Here is a 15,674-nt window from a genome sequence, read left to right as displayed (position 1 = left end):
TATGAAAATTAAAAAGTATATTCCTTTTGGCTTGAGAGTTAAAAAGATAGATGTGTGCGTGTGTTAGTGAGTATGTACATACCTATATATTTTAATTTTCCTAAAATTCATTTTTGATTCTCCAGGGTTGATTCTCCAGAGTTCTGGAGAGGCTCTGATTGATAACATTGTAGAAAATGTAACTAGGATTGGATCAACTAAACAGTCGCATTGTCCTAAATGTATAATAGTAAAAAAATAAGAGTACACCAACAGATATATATTTAAATTGAAAAGCATTAATTATAACATAATAGAACAGGATACATCATATATGCTGGTACTGTGATAAAATAAAGTTTTTGAACATTTATTTAATTTATACATAATCAATATCAAAATAGTATAACATAGGAAGGGGTCACGGGAAAAACAGTATAACTCTATTTTACTATTTTTGTGCATTGCTGTACAATGGGCCAAGCTAGCGTTGTCCAGCAGTTCCGGGTTTCTAATTTACTGATCAGGGGAAAAAAAATTTTTAAGAGGAGTTTTACAGAAAAGAATTTTACTGGTTTTCTTTGAAAATTTCATTTAAGTTGTTTCAATTCAATGGTCTCCACTTCACCCATGGTGCCCGTAGCCACCTCCTCCACCTCCCATCTTGCCACCTCCTCCATATCCTCCCATGCCGACGCCACCCATCCTGCCTCCTCCGTGACTAGCCATCATGCCGCTACGTACACCACCGTATGATCCCATTTTGCCACCTCCTTGGCCTCCTCCATAGCCACCCATCTCTCCACCTCCGCCCATTTTGCCACTTCCTCCATAGCCACTCGCCATTCCACCGCCTCCATGACCACTGCTCATTCCCCCTCCACTCATCTTACCACCTCCTTGGCCACCTCCATAGCCATCTCCAGATCCCCTTCCACCAAAGCTTCCGGGATTAGGTGATGTCACACTTATTGCCACCAGAGTGGCCACTATCAAGCACACCTGTTGAAAGATAGTTGATATCAGACAGCTTAGTGATATATCAAGATATTTCACAAATATTTTATTTATATTTTTAAACTTTTAATGTTAAATATAATCAGATACATTTTTGTCACCAATCAAATAATTCATCAAATATCGAAATATTTTATAAATATCAAAATTAAAAAAGTAAAAAAAAAAAATGGCAGTAGCTGTTTAAACCATCTTTAGAACATTTACTGTAATGAACAAATTTACTTGTTTATGATTTTTTTTCTATTTCCATTTATAGATATTATCATGTCAAATAATAATAATGTTATTCTAATAATAATGTAATCTAATAATAATAAAGTTTTATATATTTATGTCTTAATGGATAATAAACACTCATAATATGAAATTGAACCCTAAAATAAAATATTTCACTTGATGAATCATGCATAACTATTAAAAAACACGTTTCTGGAATTATAATAAAAAATAAAAAGTGAGGATAAATTTAATTTAAAATACATATGAGAAACAAAACAGAATGGGAAGGGGGCTTTGGTAAAAAATGTCAATTAATTACTTTACTTAGCCCATTTCATGAAACACTATATACTATTATACTAAGTTGCTGATATACTATTTTCCAATGATTCTTTTTTTTTAGTATAATAGAATAAATTTAGTTATAATAGAATAAAAAAAAAATTTCCCCCAAAAAATTTTCTGAATAAATCAAAATACTATACTCACTGCAAAGAACTTCATGTCTTTCGAAAGCTTTGATCAGTATTACATACCTTCTGGAGAAGCCTACTCAGTATATATGTAGCGGGAATAATTGTTTCCGTAGTAGTGGGGGATCATTTAGTCTGAGAACAAGGTTTTTTTGTTTAACATTATTAACTACACAGTAATCAATGTCTATCACGTGAAATGGACCAGATATAGTTTGATAATTATTTAAATTAAAAACTATTAAACAAAAAATTATTAAATATAATATTAAATCTATATAATTTAAAACTATATTTATATATATTCCAATTATAGCCTTAATACCATTTATTTATCAAGTAAATTTCTAATCCTGATGGGGTTTTTTAAAAGTATTGAAAAAAATAAAATTAGTATATCCCATTGTAAATGACTGAATGCATTTAAACAAAATGACTCTATACACAAATACACTATCAAACAAGAAAGTATTAACTATGATTTATTTACTTGTATTATTACTTAAGATAAAGGATTATTAGTAAAATGTGCAAAGCCAATGAGTATTCACCCAGTTGCACAAAGCTTGGAAGAACAAGAGCGTCTCTCCAAGATACGAAACTGTATTTATATACGTAGTAAAACTTACCCAACTACGAATTAGACATACTCGGCTAACCCACAAATACTGAAAGGAACATCTAGACAAACATGCAGACAGGGTAATTATTTATTAAACACATGCTGACAAACTGTAGGCATTTGATAGAGACCGGAATTATTTGTTTACCTTCAAAAAACAAATTTGAACGAATACATATAAAACAATTTATTTATTTTTTTACATTTTTATTACATAAATTAATTTCACTTACCGTTATCGAATAAAAATATATATATTTTTTCTGTTCCTTCTATCTCTAAATTTTATTTTATTTATTTATATATATTCCTCAATATCAACTATTGCTATTAAATCAGTTTATATATTCTATTATAGATGTAATGTGAAGAATGTTTCCTGAGAGGTCTGTTTGGATGCACAGGTAAACATTATTTTCGCTGTGGATTGCCTCATATTATATTTTTTTAAAAAAACGGTATTTGTATAAAAAAAACATCCTCTCAGTACTGCATCTGAAACTTTATTGCTAAAAAAAAAATTAAGAAAACTTAACAAAAAAATGCTTAAAAACAATACTTACCATCCCTGACCTAAAATTATTTCCAATAATGTATTGGAATGAACTAACCTCAAGACAATAGGTGGATTGATCAAGAAAATGAAATAGAAGTGGATTGGTCACTGCCTATAGAAGCCTGACAATGCCAATGGAGAGAATTGAAAAATGTGGAAACTGTGGCGAAAATTCGTGGGCCATCTTTGCGGCAAAGATTTTTGATATTAATTTTATTAAGCATACCTATCTTATAACAAAATCGTATTTGTAAACACGATTTCGTTTTATACATCGTAAAAAATATATGTAAGGTTGTCCTTGTTATGTACAGTGAAACTTTCTTATTTTATTTCCATGTGTTTTTAAGCATCTAATCGTACATCTTTATGAACTAGTGAACTCAAGTGGAACTAATCTAATTTACATTAAATGCCGATATTAAAATTTACAGATTTGTTAAGCTTACTCAGGAAAGGCTTGAAAGTGTTACGCCTCGTGGTGACACTTTTCATTTCATATGATTAACTTATTGAAAATGATAAAATTCTTCTATAACAAAAATATCTTCTGTGGTTCAATTATTAGCAAATTAAAGGTGTAGGCAGGTATATTAAATAAACTAATTTTGTGTTTGTTATAATCATTCGCAATTAACTGAAAACTACTTTAGTTTAACTGTACTTCTGCTCCTATTTAGAACTTAATTTAGAACAATTCAATATTTTTATTATTATATCGAAAGTATACCATAAAATATATGTGTAGAGATTAATATAAGGAAATAATAAGGAATATATATAGTTTTTCATTGATTGCGAGGATCAAGATCTAATTATTTATTTATTAACTTATTAATTAACCTGGTGGTACTAAGTTAGATTATCATGTTTGATATGATAATTTATTGTCATTGAATTATTACTATTATATTATCATTATTGTTACTGTTACTATCCCTCATCATGACTCTTGTATTAATTGTAATAATTTTAAGACAATATTGAAATCAGCTACATCATGCACATCTTATTGAAAGGATTTGGTCCCTCAAACTTCTATTAACTATGAGAAAATAAAGCAATAACAATTACATTATTAGTTGCAACTATCTTCATCTCTGGAGATTGCCAGGAATGGATTTCCTTGATGCATATCAATCTAAGGACTATTTTTAGATTTTAATCTTCATATTACATTCTAATTATTAAGGTGTTTAATTGAAAGAGTTATTTAGATAACAATTCAATTATTATGAAATTTGGGAACTATTATTATGAAAATTACCCTGGAAAAAATCTATTTAAAAGAAATATTTTATTCCAAAAAAATGGAAGATAGACGTCTAGGTCTCCAAGGAGATCTATTAATGTTCTATTTTCCACTTGCCTATATACGGAATACATAGTGAGGATAAGTAGATATAAATAAATATACATATTTAGGAATACCTTTTGCATCTATTGGTAAATCAAAAAAGGCTTCTGTACATTTTGTACAGAAATCATTGCTACCGCTAAAGTTCTGGAAACCCTGAGAAGAGGAAAGAGTGACTCTTGGAAAACAAAAATGGCATTATATGACTCAGTGGTCTCCTCTGTTCTCCTATATGCATCCCAAGTTTGAAGCCTTATATATCTGGATGCTTTCGAAATTTCTCAAATGAAATTTATTAAATACCTATAAGGATGGCCCAAGGTAACCCCGAACTATATAGTTCGACTCGAGACAGGTAGAAGTCCTTTAAGTTTAAAAGTAATAACAAAGATAATCAACTACTTGTCTAAAATATCATTAATGTCATAAAAGAGACTCCCAAAACTATGTTTCAACTGACTAAGGATGTTAGATGCAGAAAACCCTGACTTAGAATACAACTGGGTCTTATAAGTTAATATAATAGCCCACCAATATGGATGTAGAAATTAGTTGAATAGTTCATATGAATACGGAATATTGAGACATTAAGGCTATGTTCTTGAAAAGATCTTGGACCACAACTTCTCAACTGACAGAGCATTGATCTCAAATATGAACCTAATATACCTATCACTCTGCAGTTTTAACCTACTCAAACCTGAAGCATATTTAACATATAGGTTAAATTAAAAAAAAAAAAAAAAAGTTGCATCAGCCAACTAAGAGTAGGAAACCCGGAGCATTTCAAACTACACCACGGAAGCAAAACCATCAATTTCAAGGCAAACTAACTCTGTCCATTCTGCAAAAGTTACTTCAACAATAGTTTTTACCACATCCTACAATGTTCCACATTTAAAGAAAATAGACAATATATCTTAAAGTCACCCATATCCGAATCTTGCAACCTACAAAATATCAATGTATTGAACATTGGTAGTGAAGCCAAATTGAACAGACTATATATTTACATTGTAACAATATGCAGTAAGTTGAATTTCGTAAGTGGCGTATAAATTCTATTATGTAAATAGTTTTCGAACCCAGTTAATATCATTACTTATATTACGCATTTGTTTATTAATTCTTATATTAAGAATGCTCATTATTTTAAGTTAAATATAATGGAGTGATGGATATTATGTTAATAGTTGTGTATTAATCAGTCTGTTTTATTTTTTGTTTATTGTTTTGTCGTAGAGAACTTTTTTTGTCTTTTGTTTATTGTTTTTGTAATGTGGACTAGACTCAGATTTTGTTTTATAATTGTATATTGTGTTATGAATTTGTACAAGATTTTATCTTTAACATATAAAACCAAATCTAATCTAGTGAGGAGAAGTACTATTTTTATGCTTGCCTGAGCCCAAATTAACAAGCAACGCAAATCTCAGTGTTTATGCGAGCAGCCTAGCTCAAAAACGAAAATTTGTACACAACTGAAAATACATATTTAAACTGGTATGCGGCTCTAATGAAGTCCTAATAATTAAGAAGTTAATTATTTATTTTCATTTGACCTTTGTATTGAAATGCACTTCGTGAAATTTAAATATTTCCTTTATTCTAAGGATGCATATCAGCTCAACGCAGGGTGGTAATTGAACTATAAGCGCAAATTGAACTAGATTGTTTATATGATTAGTCAACGAATGTGGTCATATAATTTTCTATTCCACGAGCTCTAAAAAGTTACGTTTAATTCATTGTACCTACCTACCTTTTATAAAAATACAGTTTGTCCGATAAAAATAGTGACTAAATATCTTACCAAAGGAAAACTAAAAATCTACATGAATAAATTATTTGCCTTGTTGAATTGAGTATTGAATTATTTCTTAACTCTATCTTGCCTAAGATGCCATTAAAAGTACTGCACAAATAATAAGTTTGATCTAATCCGGAATGAATATTTTGTGATTTAACTCTTCATGTTGCTATTTGTCAAAACAAAAATATTTTCTTGGAGGATCCTTTATTGACCGTGTGTAAATTACATAAAAGAAAGATATATAGACCGGAAGGGTGACTTCAAAAGAGCTCAAATAGTAATAAAACTATCCATTATGAACCAACCTTTCGTCCCACTTTCTACTACGTTTATTTTTATATAAATGTTCACACAATTATATTTAGTCATCCCTTATTTTACTTTTATCTGATTTTACTTATATATTACTCTTAAATTATTTTTCTGTTCAAACGGAAGTCTTGAAACAACCACAATCTTAGGGTAATTATAACACCAGCGTCCCGTGTGACCGATAAAACAAAAGCACACACACTCGCTTGCAAGCTTTGGCCAAAGACAGCCATTTATTTCTCTTCATCTATATTCTACTAGAAAAATTAGTTTGTAGAGACACCTTGAAGTGCCTCCCAGAACAGAGGAGGAAATCTAGGAATAAAGACAGGATAACCGAGCCATGGAGTATGTCCACACCTATCAATCTCCATAGACTCCATCTTCAAAATTAACTAATCATAAATGTTGTCTCGGCCACCCCCTCGGCTTCAACTGTAATTTATGGAATAGATTTTTCGTTGAAGTTAGTTATGTTTTATTTATCACTATTTTATACAGTCCACTACTATCAAACCAGCGATTCAAAACTGGAATAAATCCTGGCAGTAGTTTGAAGTAGGGATGCGACATCGATGTCGATGTTTTGAAACATCGATGTTTTACCCAAAACTTCGATGTTTTTAAGCCGATGTTTTTTTAACATCGATGTTTTACGTTCGATGTTTTACGTTTGTCCCAATTTTTCATTTTTTTTTTTTTTTCCAAAAGTAACTAAATGAAAACAAAAAATTTACTGTATAAACAATTTCTTATCAACAATGTGGTGGGATAAAAAAGGACCTCCAACCATCACGCTAAAGACATAATAAAGATAAATTACATCTAGAAAAACATCCATGTTTTAAAATATCTAAGCTCAATATTAAAATATCATTGCATATAAATCATTTCCAAAAATACATTGATGTTTTTGAACAACAATTTCAGAAACATAAGGTCTGTTCTTACGATCACCATGCTCAGGCCAGTCAGAAGTGCTTTTTGTATCAATGAATAGGACATGGACTACTAAAAACATCGATGTTTTAAAATATCTTTGCTTACAATACATTGCCGGAAAAACATCGATGTTTTTGAACACCTATTGAAGGAACATAAGGTCTGTTCCAACGACTACCTTGCTCAGGCCAGTCAGAAGTGCTTTTTGTATCAAAGAATAAGACATCGACTACAAAAAAACATCGATGTTTTAAAATATCTTTGATTACAATACATTACCAAAAAACCATCGATGTTTTTTAGGTAATGTATATAACCAACGATATTTTAAAACATCGATGTTTTTTGTAGTTGATGACGGATTATAAGTTTCAAAAACCACTTTTGACAGGCCGTAGAATGCGTGATCGTTGGAGCAGACCTTATGTTACTCAAATGGATGTTCAAAAACATCTTCTGACTGGCCGGAGCATGCGTATGTTACTGAAATGGTTAAAAAAACATCGATGTTCTTCAACTCAAATCGATGTTTTAGTATTGAACATCGATGTTTTTTTTATCGATGTCGCATCTCTAGTTTGAAGGCATACTTCATACAATTATTTTGTATAGTAGGGAGAAACACTGGCTCATTATAAATAGTTTTATTACTATTTTTGTTATTTTGACCGCACCTGGACCATATTCATTTTATAAAAAATAGTTTTAGACAATGGTTCAGATAGTTTAGAGATAGCAATAATATATCTAAATGGATCTGCGTGTTTTTATAGTCTACATAAGTGGTTTCTGTGACTGATTTAGTGAGTTTTCGAAAACATTTCTTAAAAAAATTGCATACAAATAAATGTTTTTATAAAATAAGAGGCACATTGTATTTTTTTTGGATAGGATTTGTCATTTACATTATATTTTTTTCAGTCGCATGAATCACTTTTCCTAATTTTTTTTAATTTTTTACTTGCTTTTGGAGATATTTAATTCGGAGGCTCAATTAAATGTTTTTCTATGCATAGTGTAAGATAATTATTCTACGACTATCAGTTTGCTATATGCATTCAATTACAGGATGATGGTCTGTGTGGCGGTAAAAAAAAGTAGTACACAAAATAGCAGTAAAAACTGTTTGTTAACGCCTCACTTCATTCTTGTCGTTCAGACTAGAACTATATATAATAATGTGGAATATTACCAAATATATATATTCAATATATACATATACATATTCAATATAAAATATATATATATATAGTATTCATTACATAAATGTATCATTTTATTTTATTTTGATTGAGAATAGTTATTGAGGACATTTACAAAAAAAAACGAAAAAACTTTGTGTTATATTATTTTTAATATGGAACATATTGCTTACTTTTATGGTACTATGCAATTCTAAACAATAAGATTACGAAAAATGGTATGGTTATAGTACTTAGTATAGTTAAATAAACCCTTTTTAAGACCTTTGTTATGCATGTAAATTATAATCAGCATAGTAATTTATTGAATAATACTAAACTTTATGCATTATTACATTAAAAAAATGTATGTAATTGAAGAAAGATTTATATTTGATACAATATTATAATCCTTTGTGTTGATAGAGCTTACTTCCCCTCCGGGGTTGAAGTAATTGGAGTGACGTCAGAGCTTTTCAGAATGTAAATACTGGATGGACTTTAAACATTGGTTTGATACTTTCATTTGCAACAAAAAAACATAAAGCTGCATTCAGTGAGTATATGTGGTATACATCCAATAATCTCATACATAGGAATCTCCAGATTTAAATTGCCAAATATAAATGAAATATTTAAAATTTATCAAATCCATCTTGTAAAAATCATTCAAAAAGTCGTATGAAATTGAGTGTTCAGATCTATTTACAGTACATGAGAGGTTCTCCCAAACACATCTAGTATACAGGATAAAGTAACCCCCTTTCCCCTCTCCGCTTTTGTAAGGTGGGTGGGTTTCCAAAATTTGTTATATATGTGTGTATTTATATTAGATATTGTATTAAACTATATATTTCTATAGGTTCGATATGCAACTTATGGTTCCTTCGACCCACTGTTCTTAGAAATCTATTTATCCAAATCAATGGCCAGATACCACACATCTCCCTCCTACGGAGTGCTAGATTTTATTTGATATACACAAATATTGGATACCTTTTCTAATGACATCAAGTACACCAACTCACTTAGATATTGTAATCAGGTGGCTTGTAAGGCATTAATTAATATTTGATAAATAATATTTAAGTTTTAGCACAAAATAACTAAGTTTATTTCGAATATTTTACCAATGAAGTATATATAGTTTAATATATATGAGAGCTAATGGACAAAAACAAGTTGGATATACTCGTATAAAATTGAGTATAATGGGACTACTATTCTATTCTATTCTACTGACTCTTTTTTTTAATTTGTTTGTCACTCAAAATTGCAGGATTGTATTACCTTGGATGTATTGCAGAGGGGCTGCTGCTTAGCCAGTGTTTCTGCTCCTCAGTTCCAATATCTGCTATCCTCTCAGCTTAATTCCCCCTCATTGATTGGACATGCTGGTCCAGTGCTCTGAATCTTCTTTAAGATCTGTAGTACAGAACCTATATTTGTGAAAATCTCCATTCATAGATCCATTTACTTTCATGGATTTCTTCCCAGCGATTTCATAAGCTGATCGTCTTTTGAGGGAGAGGACCAAGATCCCCTCAGAAATACAGTAAGTGTTAACTCACAAAACAAAACGGTGATTTTTAATATTGCTACCTTGAAATTTACTACTTTTTCCAACTATTACTTTACCTCCTCTCACCTTGCATCCTCCCATTATGCTTTCTCCTCCTCCCATTATTTATGATTCAGTAGTAACTGATAAGCTTATTGACAAAGTCAATTGTTAAGTTCTGGTTTAATGTACCTTAATCTTCAATTTAATTTTATTCACGGAATATTTTATATTTCAAATATTTATAAATCTTTTAAAAATAGTTTATAGCTGCCACTTTATAAATTATCATATTAAAGAAATATGAATGGAAAATGAATTTATGGTTAGTGGGGAAATAAATAACACAGAGTTGTTTAGTTTCAGAGTTGTTTAGTTCCACTTTTTCAACCCATCATCTTTCCTCCACCCATCTTGCCCCCTTGCATCATTCCTCCTCCTCCCATCTTGCCTCCCCCTCCCATCTTGCCTCCCCCTCCCATCTTACCTCTTCCTCCTCCCATCATGCCACCTCCGCCCATCTTGCCTCCTCCCATCTTGCCTCTTCCTCCTCCCATCATTCCTCCACCTCCTCCCATCATGCCACCTCCCCCCATCTTGCCTCCTCCTCCTCCTACCATCATGCTACCTCCTCCCATCTTGCCTCCTCCCATCATGCCACCTCCTCCCATCTTGCCTCCTCTTCCTCCTCCCATCATGCCACCTCCGCTCATCTTGCCTCCTCTTCCTCCTCCCATCATGCCACCTCCGCTCATCTTGCCTCCTCCTCCCATCATGCCACCTCCGCTCATCTTGCCTCCTCCTCCTCCTCCCATCATGCCACCTCCGCCCATCTTGCCTCCTCCTCCCATCATTCCACCTCCGCCCATTTTTCTTCCTCCCATCATGCCACCTCCACCCATCTTGCTTCCTCCTCCTCCTCCTCCTCCCATCATGCCCCCACCAGGGAATGCCAAGACTATGGCCATTATGCAAGTTCCAATCAGAAAGGCAACCTGAAATTCGAAATAAGTTGTTAGGGTTTTAATTAGGAAGAATAAGTCGCAAATAATTTAATATAATCTAATATTTAAAAATTTTAATCGGGTTTCCCACTTCTGAAATATAAAATAATTGATCTATAATTAAATAAGAAGGATGTTTATGCTAGATACTAACATTTCTTTCTACAAAGAATTATTTATATGTAATTAAGAGTAGATCTGTATAATTTTAAACTAACTACTTGTATATTGTTACAAGCCAGTATTATTGTTCTACCCGTAGTTGTATTTTGTTTAGATATTACAAACAAATATTACGAATATTAAAAGAATACAATCTGTTAAAAAAGTTATTTCTTGTTTTACGATTTAACATTGGCTTCACTAGCTTGAAATCTCTCTCTCTCTCTCTTGCTTATATTTATTTCTATATACTGTATAATCGTTACATGATGACATTAGAATGTTATTTTTTTATTTACGGGCAGCGGCTCCTGGGCCAATCCCTCACCATCTGTCAACCCAGCCCAACTCCTTATAAAGCCATATGGCATAGAAAGGGTACCAATTACATGTTTATATACTCAGGTATATTTTAATGGCAAACGTTATATATATATTTACAATAAAGAAGGTGAGAAAAAAAATAAATTGTTATAAAATCTCAATCAATGAAATCTTCAATCCTATTTTATTGGAAGATAAAACAACTTAATGATAAAAGAAAAATATTTATGAAAATAAAATGATTCCTGTGTTGGAAAAATGTTAATCATAGAGAACATGGGTTGAACTTAAAAATTTTGATTTTTTTTTTTAATTAAAAGTTTGACATTGATTATACTTCTAAATTTTGTAATTCAAGATCTTATATGCAATCATTAATTTTATTTATTAAAAGACATTTTTAGCAAGAATATTTGAAAATTATAAGAAAATATACTCACTACATAAAACTTCATGTTTCTAGTGTTGCTGATAGATGTATTATGCCATTATGAAAAAATCATCCAGTATTTATATTTGGTAAAGCTCTGACGTCATTGCAATCACTTCCATCGGAGGGGGAGTTATTGTAATTAAGACCAAGCATTGATCACTTATATCTTCTATCAAGCACTTAAATAAATTACTTCTTTAATATATATTCAATTTATATGTATTCAGTATAATAGTAAAAAGTCATTTGATTAAGTGCTTGATATAAGATATAGTGGAACAATCCTTGGTCTTAATTAAAGTAATTCCCCCTCCTATAGATGCAATTGCTATGTCGTCACAGCTTTACCAAATATAAATACTGGATGATTTTTTACCAATTGTATGATACATCTATCAGTAACACTAGAAACATGAAGCTTTACGCAGTGAGTATATTTTCGTATAATTTTCAAATATTCATAGTAAGAATGTCTTCTAATAAATCAAATTACTGATTGATATACGCTCTTGAATTATTTAGAAGTATTATGTCCAACTTTTAATTTAAAAAACATTAAAATTCTTATTATAATATACAATAGTATAACATTTTAATATCCCCATGCAATGATCATACATTATATAGAAATAAATATAAACAAGAGAGAGATTTCAGACCAGTGAAGCCAATGTTTAATCGCAAAAAAAGGTTGTTTTTTTTAACCGATTGAATTTTTATTATATTCGTAATACTAGTTTGTTATGTCTAAAGAACACTCATCTATGAGGAGCACAATAATACTTTTTTGTAACAATCTACAAGTGGTTAGTTTAAAATCCTAAAGCTCTACTAGTAATTACATATAAATAACTTTTTGTAAAAAGAAATGTTGGAATATAGAATCAACATCCTTCCTTATTTCATTAAAGATCGACTATTTTATATTTCAGTAGTGGGAAACGCGATTAAAATTTTCAAATATTAGTTTATACTAAATAGTTTGCGACTAATATCTGTATTCTCTGTATAAATTGTATTCTCTCTTATTAAAAACCCTAATTACTTATTTCGGATTTCAGGTTGCCTTTCTGATTGGAACTTACATAATGGCCATAGTCTTGGCATTCCCTGGAGGGGGCATGATGGGGGGAGGAGGAGGAGGAGGCAAGATGGGTGGAGGTGGTATGATGGGAGGAGGAAAAATGGGCGGAGGTGGAATGATGGGAGGAGGAGGAGGTGGCATGATGAGAGGAGGCGGAGGAGGGAAAATGGGCGGAGGTGGCATGATGGGAGGTGGAGGAGGCAAGATGGGCGGAGGTGGCATGATGGGAGGAGGAAGCAAGATGGGCGGAGGTGGCATGATGGGAGGAGGAGGAGGCAAGATGGGCGGAGGTGGCATGATGGGAGGAGGTGGAGGAATGATGGGAGGAGGAAGAGGTATGATGGCTGGAGGTGGTATGATGGGAGGAGGAAGAGGCAAGATGGGAGGAGGTAAGATGAGCGGTGGAGGCATGAGGCAAGGAGGAATGATGGGAGGAGGAGGCAAGATGGGCGGAGGTGGAATCATGCAAGGAGGTAAGATGGGAGGAGGAGGAATGATGCAAGGCGGCAAGATGGGTGGAGGAAAGATGATGGGTTGAAAAAGTGATTAAAGTAAGCAATTTTAGAAGTCATAACTAAATTTTGTAAATTAAAGCTTACTGTATTTATTGAATGTGCTATAAGAAGATTTAGTTTTTAATTAATATAATGAAATAAATTTTAAACTAAACAACTCTGTGTTATTTATTTCCCAACTAACCATAAATTCATTTTCCATTCTTGAACTAGTTTCTTTAATATGATAATTTATAAAGTGAAGCTATAGACTACTTTTAAAAGATTTATATGATGTAATTATAAATATTTGAAATATAAAATATTCAGTGAATAAAATTAAATTGAAGATTAAGGTACATTAAACCAGAACTTAACAATAGACTTTGTCAATAAGCTTATCAGTTACTACTGAATCATAAATAATGGGAGGAGGAGGATGTATGATGTGCAGAGGCAAAATGGGTGGAGGAGGAATGCATACATTAAACTAGAACTTAACAATTGACTTTGTCAATAAGCTCCAATCATAAATAATGGGAGGAGGAGGAAGCATTATGGGAGGATGCAAGGTGAGAGGAGGAAAAGTAATGGGTGGAAAAAGTAGTAAATTTAAAGGTAGCAATATTAAAAATCACTGTTTTGTTTTGTGAATTACCACTTACAGTATTTCTGAGGGGATCTTGGTCCTCTCCCTCAAAAGACGATCAGCTAATGAACTCGCTGGGAAGAAATCCATGAAAGTAAATGTATCGAAGCAGGAGATTTTCACAAATACAGGTTCTGTACTACAGATCTTAATATGATAATTTATAAAGTGGCACTTATAGACTACTTTTAAAAGATTAATATGATGTAATTTTAAATATTTGTAATACAAACTACTCCGTAAATATGATCAACTTTATTTAAACAGACTTTGTCAATCTGTTTATTAGTTGGGCACAGTCTTACCATTCTGCTATCAGGTGGCAGTGCCGGTTCGAATCCGGCCTTGAGCGTTGTCTTTTTTCATAAAGTGCCGGTAGCACAAATTAAAAAAACTTCGACCCCCAACCATGTTATTAATAGATGAATTTTTACCGGGCTGTATGAAAACTTTAAATGCTAGTAAAATAAAAAAAGTTGTTCGAATTATGACACGAATATCGAAGGTTATGGTGATGAAGGCTGTTATAGACTAAGTTTTAGGTTAGGGGCTTTAGATTTTAGGATTGGAACAGGATTGCTATTTCTTTATATTGTACATTTATTGAGAAATGTGATATCATTTTTTTGGAAAATAATAAATTATACATAATTAGTTCATCAACCTACTATTGGAATAAATGATCCCAGGCTTAGGAAGTGCTTCTGAGCTTAATATCTTCTAGTTGAATGCTTATTTATTTGAGATGTTTTACTGAATAGGCTGAGATTCGCTTTTAATACAGTTATGTAATGTGAATTTCTGTATCTTTGAAAAACCAGTTTGACCCACAAAAGTAATTAGAATGCTTAAATATACTTTTAATTTATAAAATTATGTAAAATAGAATATTTAATGAATGTGTAACAAAAGATTGTTCACTTCAAAGACCCTTCGCATAGTTTTAGAAGAGAATATTCTATTTATTTTTGAAGAAAGTTTGGTCTAATTGGTTTTACTGCTTCCACTACAACAAAACAAAATGTTATTTATATTAATGGCATTGGAATTTTCCATACAGCCAGTTATAAATTCATTTATTTGTATTCCCATTATTTTCACAATAATTGGGGGTCAATGTTATCATTTTGTGGACTTAATAAAAGAGGAAAGTAAAATTAATAAGAAGAAATAATGATATTGGTACACTTAAATAAAACAAACATTTACCCTCTAATAGTAAAAAGAAACAATTCAATTTGAAAAAGGGACGAGAGAAGAAAGGAGAAAAAAATAATATATATTTATTAAAATTTATAACAGAATGTCCTGCAGCAGTCTGGGCTTCAGTCTTCGAGTTGAGTTTGGGTTTCCCAGGTTGTAGGTCACTGCTCCTTTAACTGTCGGCAACTGGGAATGGAACTTTATGAGCCGTTTTTTTATGTAGTCCTCTATTGAGTCCATCTGTAATTGGCTATTTCTTATGAACCAAGGAGCATCAACTGCGATT

General features: G+C 31.7%; 3 protein-coding genes across 3 annotated transcripts; 1 reads left to right on the top strand and 2 right to left on the bottom strand.

Moving 5' to 3' along the window:
- Window positions 1-245: 245 nt before the first annotated feature.
- Window positions 246-1,758, bottom strand: LOC106686215 (uncharacterized). Its single transcript, XM_014429393.2, has 2 exons — window positions 1,708-1,758; window positions 246-981 (listed from the first exon to the last, which is right to left on the bottom strand). The coding sequence occupies exons 1-2, from the start codon at window positions 1,720-1,722 to the stop codon at window positions 604-606; spliced, it is 393 nt and encodes a 130-aa protein (XP_014284879.1). The 5' UTR covers window positions 1,723-1,758; the 3' UTR covers window positions 246-603.
- An 8,663-nt stretch (window positions 1,759-10,421) lies between these two features.
- LOC106686214 (acanthoscurrin-2-like) lies at window positions 10,422-11,003 on the bottom strand. The gene has a single exon (XM_014429392.1). The coding sequence runs from the start codon at window positions 11,001-11,003 to the stop codon at window positions 10,422-10,424; it is 582 nt and encodes a 193-aa protein (XP_014284878.1).
- Window positions 11,004-13,046: 2,043 nt separating this feature from the next.
- On the top strand, window positions 13,047-13,580 carry LOC106686213 (loricrin-like). The gene has a single exon (XM_014429391.1). It carries the CDS (start codon window positions 13,047-13,049, stop codon window positions 13,578-13,580), a length of 534 nt encoding a protein of 177 aa, XP_014284877.1.
- The last annotated feature ends 2,094 nt before the right edge of the window (window positions 13,581-15,674 follow it).

This window comes from Halyomorpha halys, unplaced genomic scaffold (genome assembly GCF_000696795.3).
Source record: "Halyomorpha halys isolate HHAL.00 unplaced genomic scaffold, Hhal_1.1 Scaffold798.1, whole genome shotgun sequence".
NCBI classification, from domain to species: domain Eukaryota; kingdom Metazoa; phylum Arthropoda; class Insecta; order Hemiptera; family Pentatomidae; genus Halyomorpha; species Halyomorpha halys.
Note: the sequence above shows the minus strand (reverse complement) of the source record. Positions and strands in the feature narration are given on the sequence as shown.